The sequence below is a fragment of the Typopeltis vanoorti genome, chromosome 17 (genome assembly GCF_054136105.1).
Source record: "Typopeltis vanoorti isolate ZY-2024b chromosome 17, IOZ_Tvanoo_1.0, whole genome shotgun sequence".
NCBI classification, from domain to species: Eukaryota; Metazoa; Arthropoda; class Arachnida; order Uropygi; family Thelyphonidae; genus Typopeltis; species Typopeltis vanoorti.
The window spans coordinates 71,025,806-71,046,145 of record NC_143565.1 but is presented as its reverse complement, the minus strand read 5'-3'; the positions used below and the strand labels follow the sequence as shown (position 1 = coordinate 71,046,145).

Sequence of the window (20,340 nt, the reverse complement as noted above, 5' to 3'; positions counted from 1 at the left end):
ATCTCGCTAATCCAAACTAATAAAAACTGTGCATGTTCGGATTATTGAAAAGTTCGGATTAGCGAATTTTCCTCCAAGAGGCAACAATAACTATATTCTAAAGACAAAAATAATCAGATTCTAATGGTACATGAATTTAATTCTGTAAATAAATGAAGTAATTGATAAAAAAAAAGCTACTGTACTGTAATGTAAAACAAAAATAAAATAAAACAGTACACGAGTTTATTTTAGTAAAAAAAATTAATTTGTATGTACCTTATTGTTGATGATTGTGATTTAATAAAATTGTATAGTTTAGTACGTAACTTAATTTGCGTAAAAAAATAGCACTTTCTTGTACACAACACACAAAAAAAAGTTTTACAAAATAACACAAAAAAAGTTTATTTCTTTGTAAAAAAAGTCACTGATTTTCTTTTGCTTCTTGGAATCTAAACGTTTTTCGAATGCTTCTTCTCGGAGCTGCATTAGCAATAAAATTTTGTGGAATGGCGTATCATTCTGCTTAGCACATTCTATACACATATTAAAACTGTCAACTACCTCTTCATGTTTTACTTTTTTTTCTTCGAGTTCTTCATCATCGTCTTCTAATTCATTCTGTAGTATCATATTTATAATTTCAGCATCTGATTTGATTTTGAATTCACTTTCGGTTCTACCTGTAACCCATTCCATAACATCTGTTTGTGAAATTTCAACATTTGAATTTATATTTTTAACCAAATTATGCATGCTTTGAATTTCCTCTTTTTGTGTATACTGTATTTGTGATTCATGCCGACAATACAATACGTACTGTACAGTATAAAAAAGCAAACGTGAACACACAATAAATCAAAATAAGCCTCCAGTATAATGGTACAATCGACAGTATGAAAAAAATACTCTACTGTAATAATAATAAAATAAATAATAATAGTTAAAATATTAATTATTAAATAAATATAATAGCACACAAAATAATAATACGCAATAAATAAAACTTTTTTTCAAACTGCAGTTCGGATTACTGGAGGGTTCAGACTAAAGCGGTTCGGATTAGCGAGATACCACTGTACCTATTTAAACTTTTTACATAAATTATTTGTGGATCTGAAATATGTGTTTCATTTATTATTTTAACTTAACCAACCTAACTGCACACTGCAACTGTTAAGTAGGCCTATGTTCTGACTTTGGGCACTGTGGAAAATCCATAATTGAGTATCATGTAATTGCAGTATCGAAATCAAAACAAAACATGGCATTCTTTGTTAACTGCAGTTTAATTAATCCAAAAAACTATTTTCAGCCATCACTGCTTTACAATATTTTTTTTCATTTCCATCCATCAGCCTTGAATTTCTATCAGGCATGATTTCTGATCTCTTCTGCTTCTTTAATTGTTAAGTATATTACATATGCAATGCATATGTAATATATGCATTGCATATATTACATAAAAGTAGATTAAGTATGCAATACCTGACCTAATACAGTAGTTCCCAAACTTTTTTGGTTCACAGTGCCCTGAACCGAAAAAGATTGGGAACCACTGTAACTAGTATAACCAAGTGTGGTTCAAAAATTTTTGGATTTTATTTGTTCTCTAATATAAAAGGATTTATTTACTGTTACATACCCACCTTTGAAAATACTTTTGGTGTGATTTTTTTGAATCATCATGACAGGTCAGTCTTCTTCCCTTTTTCAGTGCCAGGACCAACTTTATGTTTGAGAAAAAGGAAAATCAAATCGTAGAATATCAAGTCTAGAGAGTAGGAGTGAGCCAGAATACTAGTTCTCTGGATCTGTTGCTGGTCAGACATTCTTGCACAAACAGAGTAGTAGGTGCATTGTGTGATAGTGGAAAAATCAAGTGCACCTCTTCCAGAATTGTTTTTTCCACACTGGAATAGAAATGTTTATTTGCAGTATGACCCTTCAGAAGGACAAATTCATATCGCAGTGAAAGTCAAAAAAACTAAAACATGCATAGCAGATTGTAATGAACTTGTCTGACCATCTTTCAGAGATGGTGATCTCTTTCACGAACAATTTTTGTTTCCCGGTTGTATATTCATATACTCATGTTTTGTGATTTGTGATGGCCTCAAAAAAAAAAAAAAAACTGTAGGTATCGTTGAAATTTTTTGAAAGTTCCGGCATACATTGTTTTATTTCTCCTTCTGCTCACCCGGCATATGAATCTAAATTTTATTGCAGTCATTGATGGCATGTTTGGATCTTGTGTTAGAATGCTTTTCCATGATTGAGTGAGATTCCAAACTGATTAGCTAATTTATTTATATAGCATGTGATATACAGTTCTCAGAATAAAACATACAAATTACACAAAACAGCATAAAAACAATTGTAAAAATCATATTAAAAGGGGTACAATAGGTTGAAATGATTAAACATCAAAATTAAGAATCTGGAGTCAGAGCTTAATTCTTAAATCCCGGATCCACTTCAGGGATTCTGGGGTCAGTTTAAAAAAGTCTTCTTTAGAACCTGAGAATGAGTAGATAGGGCACTCAAGCACAATGTGATTGATAGTCTGGATCCCTCTTCTGCATTCACAGTTTGGAGTATCGGACCAGTTCCATTTATGCAAGAGATGCTTACATCTCCCATGTCCTGTTCTGATCCGATTTAAAGTGGTCCATTCATGTTTAGGGAGATTGAAGTCCTCCAAACGAGATGCCGGATTTGTGATAGGTATTTGAAGATTGGAGGTATGTTGAAACCAATATACTCTCCCCATGACTCACATAGGTTGAAGTTCTGGTTGTTTATTTGTATTGCAGTCCTCCAGGCAGGGTGCCTGGATTTCATTCTTTGTGAAGTATGGAAGGAAATGTCTTGGTGGCAAGGAACTGTTTCCAATTATTTTTGTCCATAGTTTGCTTAAGGCTTGGGTCCTGCGGAGCTAATTGAATATAGTGATGTACCTGTTTTTTGTGAGCAGTCTCATTATGATTCCTTATCCTTAACATTCACAGCATCAAAAGCTTGTCATTCCACTTTTTTGAACATAGCAAGATCCATAAAATGTTTAGTTTTTACTCATTATTTCCTTTCTAAAAGCATTTCAGTGATATTTCACTGTTCCTGAGGCAGTTTTTTTATGTTGTTTTGAAGCAGAACAGAACTTGTGCACATTGCTATTCTTTGAAGCCTGCCATTTTTTATAATGTAAAAATTACTAGAAGCACACTGCATGGACACACTTTACAAGGTATTGTTTCTTAATAACAAGCTACACCTTTTAAAATAAATAATGATTGATTGATTGCATTGTTGGATACATGGCTTACATCTAGTAGATAAACTCTGAACTGATTACAGTAATGTTTAAGCAGTGTCCAGAAATAGTTTTGATCATACCTTAGAGTGAATGTAAGTTTCTTATAAAAGATACTTGTGTTCATATTTCATATTTATTTTATTTATTATTATTATTTTATTTTTATGATAATTCAGTAAGTGCAAATAGGGCTGATTCCTTTTCAAAGAATCTATTCAAGTAATAAAAAATTACCTAATATGAATAAAAATGAATGTATGTTATCTAAATTTTGGAAGACAAATTTCATAATTCTATTTTGATTCTCTTATTTACGTTGAAACCTTTTATTAACCTGATGAAACCTTTATTCATGTTCGCTGATGATGTTAATGTTATATTGACAAAACATAAAGAAAGTGTAGGATATCTGTATTAAGATATCTCACAAATTTAAAATACATGAATGAATTCAAGTTACAAGTTAATAATAAGGTATTATTTTGTAAAGTTAAGCATTTATTTTTGCATGTCATGAGTAAGATGGTTTGCAATGTTATGCTTATATTTAGTTACTGAAGTCTTGCTTAGATGGGAAATAAATTAGTTATTAAAGCATAATTATAATTTGGTTTGAGGTGTTCTAAAGTTTTGTAATGCTGGTGCCATTTGTATGTAAACAAATGTTGTTTACAAAAATGTTATCAATTATGAGCAAAATGAAAGTTACCACTGTAATTCACGTTGCTTGAAAGTGTAATTAAGTGAACTTACCTCAGTGCATAAAGGATTGAGAAATGAAGAACTGTTATAATTTCTGGCTGTTTCATTATAAAATTATAATTAAATAAACCTTTATGCACTGTGAAGAAAGAACTTCATGATTTTAAGCTCAAAATGCTAGAAAGGAGTAATGGCCACACATGATGGTAGACTTGAGCAGAAGTTTCTCAGTTGCATTTCTGAGCATGCATGGAAGCAAAAAGAACATTGTCAGATGTTGCTAATTGTACAGCTATCCAAGGAGTAGGAATTGAACAGAGTAGGAGAAAGGTGTGGAGTTTCTGTGTTTCAATATATGAAGACTGGACAGAAATTAGAAGAAAAGTTAGAAATAGTAGATAGGTGTGAAGATAGGTTAGAAATAGATAGGTGTTAAGTTTTTAATAATAGTCATTAAACCATATAGGATTTATTTCAGGCATGGCTGAAAAGGAACTTTATTGATTTCCAGTTCAGAAGCTTTCATATAGAAGGCAGGGCTGTTCTGAAGCGACGAAACTGTTGATTAGGTTTTAAGAAGGATGTTGTGACTTTTATATAGAAGGCAAGGCTGTTCTGAAGCGACGAAACTGTTGATTAGGTTTTAAGAAGGATGTTGTGACTTTCACATAGAAAGTTAATTCATTCTAAACTGATTATATTGCTTTTAGTAGTTTATTCAATGGAGTCTGCTGTTATTTTCATATAGAAAGTGAAGTTACAGAAGTGGCTTGGTTGAAGACAAGATATGTTTTATTCAGTGTTCTGTGATTTAAGCTGCAAGAAAAGAATTTGATTGTTGTGTTGCTGTCATATAGAGAGCATTTTTGTTTTGTGTTAGCGTTTCTTTTGTGTGAACTCAAGAAGGAACAAAAGTTCTGTAGGAGGCAATAGACTAAGGTTCTGTGTGTTTTGTCCATATAGGATAAAAACTTTGGTTTATGAGATTAAAAGGATGCTGCACACATTAAAGTGTTTTTCTTGTAGTAATTTGAATGCACTAGCACCTGCATAGTTAAGTAATTGATATTTGATGTTGTAATGGATGTCAGTTCAATGTGGAAAAGTGTAAAGTCTTGCATTTTGGGATTAAAAGATTACCAGCTGTGTACTACATAGATGGAAAGGTACTCCAAGAGATTGATGAGGCTAGGGACTTAGGGGTATTGGTAGATAAGGAGATGAAGTTCAGAGGACACATTGCTAAGGTGTCCAAGATTGCACATAGGATTACTTGGTTGTTGAGGAACACACTGACATCCAGAGATAAAGAGGTTATTATTCCCCTTTATAAAGCATTGATACTTCCACATTTGGATTACTGTGCTCAGGTCTGGTCACCTGGATTCCTTGGAGATGAGGAGGCTGTGGAGAGGGTTCAGAGAAGAGTGACCAAGTTGGTGAGTGATATAAAAAATGCTCCCTACATTGATAGATTGAGAGCTTGTGGATTGCAGAGATTGGTTGATAGGCGAAGAAGAGGGGATATGATAGAAACATTCAAATTACTAAAAGGTTTTTATAGGATTGATGCAAGGGAAATGTTTCAGCTGTGTGATAGTGATGGAAGAACAAGAGGTCATCTCTGGAAATTAAAGAAGAGTGTGGTTAACAAAGGTGTCAGAACAAGGTTTTTTGCCTGGAGGATGGTGAATGAGTGGAATTCATTGCCTGACTTTGTTGTGAGCTCTTCATCTGTAAATGAATTCAAGAAGAGATATGACAGATATTGTTTTGCTAGCTTGGGTCTCCCGCGATGAGTCTACTGACTCTATGGAGATACCTGTAATAATAATAATATATTTGCATTTTTTTTGCAAATTAAGATTTTTTTATTTTGAGTATGAAGTGTTCGAAGACTCAATCTCTTAATGAGTTGAGATGGTTATTTAAGAGGTTAGGTTACATATGAGATACCCTTGGGATACAAATCTGTATGCAAGCTGGATTTAGGAATTTAGTTCGTTTTTTGCTTCTTTTTTTTTTTTTTTAAATTTTGAATTTAAGAGTTTTAAACCACTCTGAGTGTGTGTGTGTATGAGAGAGAAGTAAAGTAAAATATGCACTCCCCTCCCACTCACACATACATACAACAGCTTATTAAAATTAAGTCATTATTTTCTGATATAGATCCTCAAGGAGTGTCTAGAATACCATGATAATGCAACATAATTAAGTTTGCATTCTATTAGATTCCCATACCATTTTCTTCTAAATAAATCTGTTATTTGTTAGAATTCCAGTATTGTCTGATTTTATATTTTGCTCAGTTAACTATTAACCATATCAGTTCACTTAGATCTTCGTCTTCCTCTGGGTCATTTTCCTGTCATTGATGAACTGTTTTGCCTCACCTTAACCTTTCTCATTCTGTTTATGTGACTAATACTACCACTTTAGATTACCTCTGCTCACACATTCTTCAATGCCAACAACAAAGTTGCTTTCAAATAATCGCTATTTTTAATAGGTGTCATCTGTTCTCTATCTTAAGTTTCCTCAGATCCTCTCATATCTGTAGTGTCTAGTTTTCAATTAATTGTTTTATTCAAATCCATAAGTTAAAATTGGGCTGAACATTATGTACTGGTACTTTTTGGATATGAAGTATTTGAAGACTCAGTCTCTTAATGAATTGAGATGGTTATTTAAGAGGTTAGATTACATATGAGATACCCTTGAGATACAAACCTGTATCCCATTTTGGCTGATTTCTGTATTAGGTTCTTTATTTTTTTTTATTGCTGATTTTCATTCCAAATTTGTTGCAGCAGTTATTCAGTTTAGTTAAAAGAGTCCTGAAAACTTGCCATGGGTTTATTTTGGAATATAACAGTGTTTGAATAAAATAAAGAGCTGAGTTTGACATCTCTAATTTTGATATTAGGTTTAATGCCACTTTTCTTCATAATGTCATTCATATAAAGTGATCTTAATTATCTGACTTTCAAATAACCAAGGAAGAGAAGCTTGGTAAAAAACTGGGTTCCCACTAAATAGATGTCAGGATCAGATTTTCACTAAGACAAAAATAGTTGAGAATCATGGAAATATAACAAGGATCTGTATTTAAATTTTGTAGATCTGAAAACGGCATATGATTAGATGCCAAGAGAATAGTCACTCAAGACAATACAGTTCTATACTATAAACAGAACATTATATTGAGCAATACATAGTCTATATTTGAGTTGTAAGTAAGCAGCTAGAAATGAAGGAGATACAAAAATGTGGTTTTGGTAATAAATCAGGCATGGGACAGGGGCACATATTATCTTTACTGTTATTCATTATCTATATGGATCACATTATAAAGACAAGTGTTATTAATTCCAATCAAAACTGGAGATGTTAATCTAAGCACCTTACTTTCTGCAGATAATGTTGTACTCTTAAATAAATTTAGTACAAGTCTGCAGGATTCCTTAATTGAATGACTCCTTTAACAAATATGGTATTAAAATCAACAATAAAAAAGACAAAGATGATGAAAACAGGCAGGAACATTGAAAACATCAACTATATCCTAAACAGGCAACCTATAAAAACAAATAACATACTTCAGCTTTGTAGGCACAATTTAGTGAAGATAGTAAATTAGATATGGAAATAGACACAGAATAAGCAAAGCTGCTATGGTAGGGAGTCAGCTAAAATTTATTTGGAATAAGAGAGAAAGTAATAAAAACACTAAATTAGTTGTGTACCAGATAGTATTCAAACCAGTTTTAATGTATGGATCTGAGAGATATCATCATCATCTTTTTCCTTATACCCTCTTTTACCTTGCGGTGTCGAGGGTCCATTGATCATCGGACCTCACTCCGTTTACAGGATAAGGTGGTCAGCCTTATGCCCCGGTGTATCCTATGGCCTGTAGTGTTGAGCCCTCAAGGCCAGTTTGCCTGCTTTGCGGGATGAAAAACCCCAGAATAAACTGGGGAAAAAACCCTGCTGTCCATGCTCAAGACTGACTAACTTGGCTATGGCTGAGGAAGATCCTTCAGCTCCTCACGTCACCGATGGGAATCGAACCTAGGACACTCCTTCCCCAGGCATATGGTTGCGAAGTGCATAGCCACTAGGCTAGCCGCGCAGACTTGGATCTGAGAGTTGAGTTGGAAATGAAACAGTTGATCAAAGACCAGGAACCCAGATGTGTAGGTCTGAGAAAAATTAGGAGCGAGCAAACAGATGGCATTAGTAACTTAATCATATTAAAAATGAAGATATTAGAAAGTAACTTAATGCTGTTATTCAAGAATATGTGCACAGAGCTAATGTAAGGTTGTATGGTGTCTTGTGGAGAAAAGGTTAGTTAGCAAAATAGGCTTTTGATGCCAGGATGGAAAAAGATGCTGATTAAGACCAACATGATCCAACTTGATTGATGTAGTTAGCAATGCCTTAGTAGGTGAAATGTGAGATCTGAAAATATTGGAGTCCTGACAAATAACAGATTAATTTGGAGATAAGCTGTTGATAGGAAGCTAGAAATAACTCAATCACTTAGCACTATCACAGTATCTTTTACCCTCCTTGAGAGTACCTAGCAGGAATTTGAAGATGAAGATTGATGTAATGGAAGAAAGGTCTTTGGTTGTTTTTACATTGTATGGCATTTTCTTGGCATACAATGTAAAAACAACCAAAGACCTTACTATTTTGTTGTATGTGAAACTTCTAACAAGTACAAAGAGCTGACCATAGTTTACTGCATTGAATATTTGTGACTGCTAGTGATTACAGTTATCAAAATGTTGGAAATACCTTACCTGATTTTATTTCTTAACTATTTTCTTTAGATAGGGATGCATAAGCAGAATTATATCTTGCCCATGTACAAATTCCTTCCAAAATAACATTTTCCAAACTAGCAAACAGACTTGAGGAACTTCAACAAATTTCAAATGCAATATGGGATTCCTACACTCCTCTCCCTTTGCTTTACCACTTTTGAGTTTCTGTACATACCCAATGTTCTACACAGTCTTCAGAAATGCTAATCTACTGTACCTCTTTAGGAGCTGTATAAAATAAAACGTTTTGAGTGACTAAAAATAATCAATTAATACAATATTTACATGAAAGGATAATAATTAAAAATCTTCAAAATTGCCAGAGCTTATGACAGTACAACCTTTGGTACCAGAGTTTCCTTAGTAGGGCACAACTTAAAAGATGCAAACTCTGCCCAAGAGTCTATATATTCACCTTTAATTAGTGCTTTTGATTAAAGTTTCAAATAAAGCCTGATAGCTGGTTCAAATAGTTGGTTCTCATCAGGAAGTGTACTCTCATCAATTTATATATACTTTAACAAAGAAAGAAAAACTGACTAAGAAAAATATTACCAAGGGTTAATGCATATGGTGCTGATTACTTATTTTTTAAATTTTCATAATATTTTAAGATCAACTTTATGAAAAATAATAAATTCTCATTATGCTTACAACTCATGTGGCTTTTACATAAATTACTTTATTTGTGCAAAGTGATAAGAGTTTGGCACTAAAATTTTAGCTTCTTCAGTATCCAGAGGACATTATACTGAAATTATGTTGTACTATCAAAATATACTAGTAATGAAATATCAATCTTTAAATATTTTTCAGCACACTATTTGTTTACCTGTACTCCTTCTTGAAACCTACACATCATATCATAGTCATCCAACTCGTTCTCATGGGTGCAAGCTCATAGGTTCACTGAGTGCACTGTACTTATGCTGGTAAGCCCAGATATGATTTCATGAACTTAAGTAATTAAAACAAACTTTAATCAAACTTTTCAATATAGGTTTGTTTATTTGATTAGAGTTATACATATTGGTAGATTACTATTTTTTATTAAATCGTTAGCAAACACTGCTAGTCGTAAACAATGTCACCTTGTTCATATGTCTTTTATCATATGCCACTACGTCATACTATGTCAATTCAAGGAATTGACTTGAATAACATTTTTTTTTTCCAAAAAAATGCCTACTTTTGTTAGTGAATGCTGTTGCTTTATTAAATAAAACTGAATTGTTTTGCAAAATATCTATCAGTTTTCAGCTATGTAAAAAAAAAAATGCCAAAGAGATGTCAAGCATTTGAAGAGGATATAAGATATCTGAAATGTGATAAAATAGTTTGAAGTAGATATTCAGTCTGGAAAGCTGAGATATAAAGGCCATAGTTATATCAGATTGGTTAAGAAAGTTCAATTCATTTAATTCAAGTACAGCTGTCTTTGAACAGCTTACTTGTTGTTTTTAGGATGATGATGAGGTGGCCTTGGGGGGGGAGTTGACAAAAGCTGAAGGACAAACTACATTTTTACCTGTGTATGAAAACATTTTCATGACTACATCCAAATGTGGAAATCAATTTATTCCTGACATACTAATAAAGTATATTACACAAAAAATGTATTATAAATTTGCAAATTAAATTGCAATACATTTTTGGCAAAAGTTACAAATTTCTTAAGAATGTAGGTAAGGAATTAATGTACAGTACTTACAGAAAACTATGCAGAGAGAGACATTCCATACTGAGTGAGACATTTCAGTATGGAATATGTCCACCCTGAACTGTGATGTAGCTCCCACAATGGTTCACCATGCTTAGCACCAAATAATTCAAGAGTTCTTGAGTCAAAACTAGTCCACTCCTCCTTCAGAGCAAGGATAATACCCTGTTTGTTTTCTGGAGGGGAATTTTGAGCAGCAATATGTCTCCCTATTGCATCCCAGCATGTTCTATGGAGTTGAGATCTTGGAAGCGTACTGGCCACCCAATTTGATTAATATCTGTGGTCTCCAGAAGTATCTCCGCTACTTGTGTATGATGTAGTGTGGTATTGTCATCCATAAAAATGAATTCTTTGCCTACAAAACCATGGAACAATCAAACATAACATTGAAGAACTTTGTTGCAATATCATTCACCAATCATAGTCTCTTTTTCCAGCACTTGTAGCATGGCATGTTCATTAAGCATAATGCTTTCCCACATCGCGACCCCAGCATAGCCATATCTATCCCTTTTAAGAACATTCTTGTAAGCAGTACCACTTTCACACTAGATCAGGTGTCATCTAAAATCAGAGGAAAGACTAAAACAATTCTCATCTGTAAAGAGTAGCCCATTGGTGTCTTGTCCAATTTTTTATGGATACTACACCATTAAAAACATGCTCTGTAATGGCTGTGTTGTTAAAGGAATGCAGACTACAGGCCTACTTGTTGCAGACATCTTGCCAGTTTGTCGTGATATCCGCATACCTGTGCATGAATGGAACCAACTTGTAAGCTGACCTGCCATGGTGTGTCGATTACATTTTGCTGTTATAACCAAAAATTTATCTTCATGCCCAGTGGTAGAGTGTGGGCAACCTCTTAGCAAATGTCTGGAGCACATTCCATTGGTTTGAAATGTTGCCAAATGCTAGATACAATGCTGTGTATCAAACTCTCTGGCAATATAGGATCAATGGTGGAGAAGTTCTACAGAGAATAGTGGGAGATCAGGGGAGAACCAGAGGTCATTCCTGGAAACTGTATAAAGAGGGTGTGAGTAGGGGAGTGAGAGGCAGGTTTTTTTCATGCAGAGTTGTGAGTGATTGGAATGCCTTGCCTGAGAGTGTGGTGTCTGCAAGGAGTTTGAATGTGTTTAAGATGCGGTATGATGAGATGTGTGTGAGATAAAAGGACCTCCTAGATGAGTCTTTGACTCCATGAGGTCTTGTTTAATAATAATAATAATAATATCAGTAATTCTGCAGCCTTCTTCAAGCTTTCCAATAATTCTTTCCTGTGTGAAATCATCCAGACAATGTCTTTGAGACATTACATGACATCCAATTTTGAAACTTTATTCCTTCACAAAAAGAGCTTTCTTCAAACACGGTTTGCTTAGCGCAGCCGTTTGTCTTTTATGCTGTTGAATGCCACCATGTGACCCCTTTGTGCACGATTCAAAAATTTAAATGTGTACCTTTTACTCGAAATCTCCAGTTATACAAATTGCCACAAGCTGAATTGTCTGAATTTTGTGGTTGTAATCTTCAGAAATGGTGTTTGTCCTTAGGTTTTGGACAATAGTGTAAAACAAAATTCTAGTCCACATCCCTTACTAACCACACCCTTACTTCCAGGGATAATCTGGTGTGATACTTACATTAGCCAGTCTCATATCCAGGTGGAAGAGTTTTTCTTGTTGTGAACTGGAGTTGTTTTTTTTTTCATCCTGACACAAGCAAACTGATTCAACTAACACACAGAATTTACAGACATAATACACTAGCCTCACAGCTGCTTTGACCATAATTCAAAGACTAATCAAACCTTTGTGCCATATACTAAAGTAATTCACCTATCCAAGTTAAATAAGATCTCTTTACCAGCTCAATCATATCACCTTTCCTCTACATGTTCAAAGTTTATAGTCTACATATTCTTAATTTGTCTTCTTATTCAAGATTCCACAGTTTTGATAGTACCTAAGTTTATCACTTCTGTATCCTCTTAACTGTTTCCTCATTCTATCCCCCCCTCCCCCCACACAAGAATCCCAGAGAATAAATCTTAGCACAGTAGTCCAGATGTGCTGATTCAGAATCTTTTACGGAGGTGTAATCAGTTCCTTTACCTTACATTAGTGTCATTTTCAATGCCGTTATCTTCTCTCCTTATCTTTGTAACATGATCTCTGAAGTTTAAGCCCTTCCTCATTACTCCAAGATAGATAGCATTATTAATTTCTGGAACAAAATCTGATTAATATAATATGCATTTCAAATATCTTCAATCCAAAATGCATTTTGATTACAGATGCCAATTCAACGTTAAAATGAGACCCATTATCATCTGTCCATAGCTACTTTAAATCATCTTGCATGAATTCCATTATCAGAATTATACCTTGATTATCGTACATATCTGAGCATCATTAACAAACAGCTGAATATCTGAAACAAAGAGCCAAAAGGCTTCACTTCGGCGATGCAAAATTATTCAAATTAAGTTGATATTGAATCCAACATTATTTCAAGGTTTGCTTATGCTTGGATCTGCCGAAACTTTTATAGTTTCTATATTCGGCACAAAACTCTTGTAGTTTCTCTATTCTGCTTTGAAATAATGCTGGATTCAATATCCACTTAATTTGAATAATTTTGCATTGCCGAAGTGAAGCCTTTTTGGCTCTTTATTTCAGTAATTCTTGGTGCCTTTTGTGATGCGACACCTGTTTTAGCAACTCGTATGGTAAAGTTATGCATCACCTCAACCTGAGTATTTACATCTGGGTCTGGCTCCCACTGATGAGACCTCAATAAAGGTCAAAACCGGTCTGGATAGTGACTCACCCATAATGTATAACAGTGATTCTCAACCGCTGTGCCGCGAGATTTTTTAAGTGTGCTGCCACTGTGAATACCCATACATAAGCGGCATCAGACAAGTGGTTCAATCAGTTCTACTTTCCTAGCACGGACTGGCTGAATCAATGTGCATGGCTATTATAGTTCTGGCTACTGACTAACAAAAGCTACATATTAGTTTAGTCTACTAGTCGCCCACTTGATGTGTGTGCATATGGTTAGTTACAACTTATATATTCGTTTTCGTACGTGCAATACCACAATATTGTGTAGTCAAACTTAATTAAAACGGATTCAAAGGCAATATACAATATGTAGTTTTTAATAATTTTTTGACAAAATTATTTTTATTTTCACTGAACCCTCTAAAATGGATAAATGGATAAAAAAAAAAGAAAGCTTAACGACAATAATGATGATGCTAACGATCACGTTAACGAGCCCAGTACAAGTAAAGATGTTTCCTCCGCCAAAAAATGTAATGTTCATCGTAAGTATAATGATGACTCCTTAAAATTTGGATTTACATCTACAATGGAAAATGATAAAACTGTTCCCGAGTGTGCGGTATGTGGTTGTAAATTATCAAACAGTGCTATGGTTCCGAGCAAGCTCCAATGTCACCTGCTCACTAATCATCCTTCGCCAGCATCAAAAGACAAAGCCTACTTTCAAAATTCATTATCTGCAAGATCCAAACAATTAAAGATTTTTAAAAAGCAAATTAGTGTGTCTGAAAAAGCTCAGATAGCTTCTTATGAAGTGGCTGAATTAATTGCTCTCAAATTAAAATCTCATAATTTGGCTGAAGAAATTATATTACCTGCTTGTCATAAAATTGTAAAAAGAATGATTGGTGAATCAGTAGAAATTGATGTTTGCAAAATACCACTTTCAAATGACACAATTCGTTGCAGAATTATAGACTTGTCCTGAAATATTGAAGAAAATATTGCTAAAACTCTTGCAAATTCAAATTTTGCTTTACAAATCGACGAAACAACTGATATTACGGGAAAAGCACACACTTAATTGCATTCATTCAAAATGATATAATTAATCAATTTTTATGTTGTGGTGAATTATTTGATTTCACAACAGGAAAACATATTTTTGATGAAATTAATTCTTATTTACAAGAAATTAAAATTTCGTGGAATTTGTGTATTGGCATTTGTACAGATGGTGCTCTGGCTATGATAGGATCTATAAAAGCATTTGTAGCACATGTAAGAGAACATAATGCAGATATATTAGTACCCATTGTTTTTTTGCATCAGGAAACACTCATTACAAAACAATTACCATAACAAATGAAAGTAGTGCGGGAATAATGTGTTAAAATGATTAATTATATAAAATCAAGACCATTAAAAAGTCGCCTGTTTAGTCAATTATGCCAGGCTATGGAGTCTAAATACGAATCATTGTTACTACACATGGAAGTCAGGTGGTTATCCAGAGGGAAAGTTTTGTCTCGCGTGCTTGAATTAAAAAACGAGATAAAGATATTTTTTGAACAAGATAATAATGATTTTGTTTGTTTGTTGGATGACAAAATATGGTGTGCTAAGCTGGCTTACTTATCTGATATTTTTGTTATTTTTAATAACATAAATACCAGTTTGCAAGGACCGAAAGAAAATATTTTAAACTCAACTGATAAATTGTTGGGATTTCAAAAAATTACTTTATGGAAGAATAAAGCACAAGAAGGTAGTTAAGAAAAGTTTGAGTCAGTTCCAAAAGATTGTTAAAATAATTCATAAAATAGTTATTGATCATTTGACAATACTGATTTCAAAAAAAAAATTACTTTATGGAAGAATAAAGCACAAGAAGGTAGTTTAGAAAAGTTCGAGGCAGTTCCAAAAGATTGTTATAAAATAATTCATAAAATAGTTATTGATCATTTGACAATACTAAAGCAAAAAATTGTTCATTATTTTCCAAATTTAGAAATAAATTTGCAAAATAATGAACAATCAAAAAATCAAAAAAATTTGATTGGATTCAGAATCCATTTGTGATAAACGACACCGGTGTATGAACTAACTTTGAAAGAAGAAGAAGAACTGATTTCTGTGTGTAATAACCGAGATTTAATGTCAAAACATTCAGAAGAATCAATTAATTCGTTCTGGATTAATCTTAGATGTGATTATCCAACAATATCACAAAAAGCTTTAAGTGTGTTATTACAATTTTCCACATCTTATTTGTGCGAATTCGGATTTTCGGCTTTGACTGATATAAAAACGAAAAAAAGATCCAGACTTTTAAATCTGGATCACGAAATGAGAGTAGCATTATCATTTATACGCCCAAATATAAATGAAGTTATCAAAAAAAAACATGCTCAAATTTTGCATTAAATGTAATTTATCATTAAATAAACATTTTGTTTACTTTGTAATGTAATTTCATTTTATATTTTATTGCAAATTATTATTGTATGCAAATTATTTTTACAAGTACATGAATTAATTAACCAAGTAAAATTCTTTTAAATTTATCTTATTGTTAGTGTGCCACCAAATTTTAAAATTATTAAAAGTGTACCGTGACGAAAAAGAGGTTGAGAATCGCTGATGTATAACATCATACATGTCCACTAGGAGATGTGTTTTACATTATGGGAAATACTAAGGATAGTGATCAGAACTTACTCCACCTTTACTACAAGCTTCCCCTGTCATGAAAGGTTTGCTTATGCTTGGATCCACTGAAACTTTTATAGTTTTTATATTCGTAATGAAACTCTTGTAGTTTCTCTATTCGGCTTTGAAATAACGTTAGATTTAATATCCACTTAATTTGAATAACAGCTGAATATCTCTATCCAAGCTTTTTTTTTCAAATATCATTAATATATAGAATTGAACAGTAACAGACCAAGGGCAGGGCCTCTGTAAGAATAATAGAAAAAGTAAAAGGAATGTAAAATTCCTTTTACTCTTTCCATCATTTCTGATCTTTTTAATTTGATCTTATTCCTTTTACTCTTTTCACTTTTTTTTTTTTTTAGATGGCTGGATTAGTTAGGTTAAAGATTGTTAAACTAAACAAGTAGTGAAAGAAAGGTGGTAGAAAATATTTGAGAGAAATGCAATCAAGAATCTATATCAGTACTTGAGTAGAAAGTGCCATCAGAACCTAAAATGGGGAAAGGCAGCTAGAGTAAATGATATTAAGTCAGAAATGCTCAAATATGAAGGAACAGCAGTTTTTCCAATGGCTGCATTGCATAATTCAGAAAGCCTGGTCAGAAGGTCAAATACCAGGTGGTTGGAGTACAGCTTTCTTAGAACCCATTTGTAAAACAGGGAAATAAAACTGAACAAGAGAATTACAGAAGGATTTTCCAACTGAGCATTCCAGGTAAAATTTATGCAAGTCTAAGAAAAACTCACACAATTTATGTAAGCTTTAGAAAAAATTTGAAAAAGAAATTTGAAGAAGGGCATGCCAGTAGACCAAATGAGGATTGGGTTTCCACTTTAAGACAAATAATTGAGAAGTCATGGGAATATAACAAGTATCTGTATTTAAGTTTTATAGATCTGGAAAAGGCATATGACAAGGTGTCAAGAGACAAGCTATTCAAAAACTGCGATACACTGTCCATATTTATGTTGTGATTGCAATTGGAATTGAAGGCCTTAGTGGAAGATGGTTTGATGTAATATCAAATGTAAGACAGGGGCGCACACTATTTCCAGTGTCATTCATCAGCTATCGATGCATTTATAAAGGAAAGTTGCATTCAACCTGTTATCAAAACTGGACATGTTCATCTGAGCTCTTTACTTTATGCAGATGATGTTATACTCTTAAATAACTTGCAGGATTCCTTAACTAAATTTAGTGAATAATGCTATAACAAATTTGGTATGAAAATCCAATGAAAAGACAGACTATGAAAACAGGCAAGAACACTGAAAACAACAACTGTATCCTGAATAGGAAATCTATAGAACAAGTAAAGGATTTCAACTATTTAGGCACAATTTTTAGTGAAGATGACAAATTAAATATGGAAATAGACAACAGACTAAGCAAAGCTGGTATGGTATGGTAGGCAATCAACTAAATAAATTTATATGGAATAAGAGACTCATTTTTCAAAGGAGTAAACTAATTATATAGAAGACAGTGTTGAAACCAATTTTAGCATATGAATCTGAAAGCTAGGTTAGCAATAAAATGGTTGATCAAAGACTGGATAGGTAGGTCGATTTATGGTTTATTGGTACAAGGAGAACACGCCACACTGCACCACACAAGGTATTAATAAAATAGAATCAATAAATAAATTTAACAAATAATGTTAGGTACAAAGCATTAAATTAAGCAATGCAGTATCTACATATAAGCAGAATTTATAATCAGATGTGTTTGTAAAAATTAATTCTTTGTAAAATATGTCATGCAGTATGTCCGAGTCTGAAAACATCTGCATGATCAGATTTTTACTTCATTCCTCTCTCTCTCTCTCTCTCGTTAACCTCCCTACCAGCCTAGGTAGATGAAATAGTGAGACCAAATTGCACTTCTTATCCATGTTATTCAACAGGTTTTATAGAATCGTATCCAGATTTAGCTGGACATCTATAGACATCATGACAGGTTGGGGGTTAAGTGTTAGCACTAAACAGAATATGATGAATGGCACCGAAACAGATTATGACCATTTTTCACACATAGGTGAGTCATCAGCCCTCAGCAAAATAAGAATATGTAACACAACTTATTTATTCGGAGCCTAACAATTTCCTCTCTTCTGTTTCTATGGTGAATAGACTGCCAGTGCTTAATTTCAGATTAATTGATGCTTAATTAATAAATTAAAGATGCCAAGAAATTATATTCTTGGTTGAATCCTTTATTCAAGTGTAAACAAAGTTTGCATGTGAAGTATCTTCACAAATGAACTACTTGTATATATATAGAGAGAATGACCTCACATCAATAGTAGTAAAAGATTAAAGCAGGACTGGCCAACCTATGGCATATGCACCAAAAGTGACGCATTGGACCCCAATGATAATTAATAAAAAGTAAATGCCTATTTATTATTATTATTATTATAAAATAATTCCAATGAGTCAAAGACTCATCGTGGGAGGTCCACTGTTATACTGTGTCACTGTACTTTTGTACATTCACTTGTTTGTTCCTGAGGTGTGCTAAGCATTAGCAACAGCAGTGTATCGCAGGTTTTTGTCAGTCAGTTTACAATTGATAGTTTTTACAGGGAGTTTTTAAGGGTTCAAGAGTTGCATGGCACATTTGAACTTGTATATGAAACAAAATGGTGCATGGAATGTAAAAGGTTGGCCATCCCTGGATTAAAGGATTAAACCAGGAATATAATTTCTTGGCATTTTTAATTTATAGTATAACCGAGTGAAAAATCTTTCAACAGTGCTTAATTTGTTGTCAGTGCTTCCTGTCATGATGACTACTATTAGATAATTAGCTTGATCTTATAAACTGTCAGTAGTCTGTATACAGAACTGTTACAGTAAGTTAGAAAAGTATAAGCTGATCTTGCAGCTCCAGTCTCATTTCTCTTAATTCTAATCTGCCTGGTAATCGAGCACAAATGAACATCAAAATTATGGGTTTTCATTTTGTACAACATTGTAAAACTTCACAAAGCACTGGATGTGGATTATGCACAGAAGAGATGACCTGTAAAGAACTCAGTAAGTCTATAAATTACACAAATTTAGTAGCAGTTTTCTTCTACATGCACAAATACAAGTGCATGGCATGCCACTCTGCTGTATAATTACTTCAATCAAGTAGGATCTGGTTGGGTATAGTAATGTCAGAAAACACATCAGCGCAACCAACAAAAGTCTCAGGTCTTGAACCATCAGTATAAATGGGCAAGAAATAAAGTGGTCTGCTCTGTATGCATTAAACAGTTGCAGGTAGACAGATGGAGCATACTGTAGTTCAGGGCTGTCCAAAGCACTGCCTGTGGGCCGCATGTGGCCTACCTGTGGGTTTTGATTTTCACGAGCGAAAAATTTGAATATTTTTAGATATTTTAATTCCATCAGTAATCGATAATCTCAATGTTGGTAATTTTATTTGGCATTTTTATCACTATATACCCGCGTGTTTTTCAAATATTATATGTGTCAAAGAAGCGTTTTCTTACATTGTTTTGTTCCAACGCTCATGTTCCAGGCACTCACTGGGAAACGTGAGTGCACGATTAGTGCGCAATTAGTGTTGTTCGTTTCTTCAGCTTTTGAGGTTGTGTCACTGTTGCTCACCAAATTACTAGATATGCATTGTGATGCAGCCCTCAGATTACCTAATGTTGAATAGCCCTGCTGTAGTTGATAAAGTGAGACGTTGTAGGATGGAGACTTTATTTTTGATTGCTGAAGTTGTCTTTCAGTTATCCTCTTGTTAGAAGAGTGACAGTAAATTATATCACAGAGAATTGCCTACAGTGGAAGGAAGCTGTTCAGTGATCAGAAAACTTACATGCCTTGCACAGATTTGTCAATAAAGAGAAAACTGCAAGAAAACTCCTTCCTGCTCTATCCTCTACTGAATGGAGTATGGATAAATCATCATTGCTTCATCTTTATCATGCACCTATATGTTCAAAGCTGAATTATGGGTCTAAAGTCTGTGGTTCTGAAAGGCAGAATAACCTGCAATGGTTGGATCTCATCCATCATAAGAGTATATGGATGGCTACTGCTGCCATCACACACTCAGTCTTTATGTTGAAGCAGATGAACTGGCTCTGTTGCTTAGACAAAAACAGCTTCTTTGCTTCAACATCCCATAGGAGCAGTGGAAAAATGGCAGCGCAGCAAATTGTGAAATCTCTTGTAGAATATGAGCAGGTAGGTATATGGAAGAAGTTATGCACTATTATTAAGAAGGGAGAGGTC

The 20,340-nt window shown here is 33.6% G+C and overlaps 1 protein-coding gene and 1 long non-coding RNA gene across 8 annotated transcripts in view; one reads left to right on the top strand and one right to left on the bottom strand.

Moving 5' to 3' along the window:
* Nucleotides 1-20,340, bottom strand: part of LOC150097475 (uncharacterized) — a 287,535-nt gene that overhangs the window by 48,247 nt on the left and 218,948 nt on the right. For all 6 annotated transcript variants that reach the window (XR_016549629.1, XR_016549632.1, XR_016549628.1 and 3 more), the window contains one exon: nt 8,815-9,066. This is a non-coding gene — a long non-coding RNA (uncharacterized LOC150097475). The remainder of the gene's footprint in view (nt 1-8,814; nt 9,067-20,340) is intronic.
* LOC150097478 (androgen-induced gene 1 protein-like) overlaps nt 1-20,340 on the top strand; it is a 124,522-nt gene that overhangs the window by 75,380 nt on the left and 28,802 nt on the right. For both annotated transcript variants that reach the window (XM_090406714.1, XM_090406715.1), the window contains exon 5: nt 9,655-9,770. In XM_090406714.1, the coding sequence (XP_090262840.1) occupies nt 9,655-9,770 (116 nt within the window). The remainder of the gene's footprint in view (nt 1-9,654; nt 9,771-20,340) is intronic.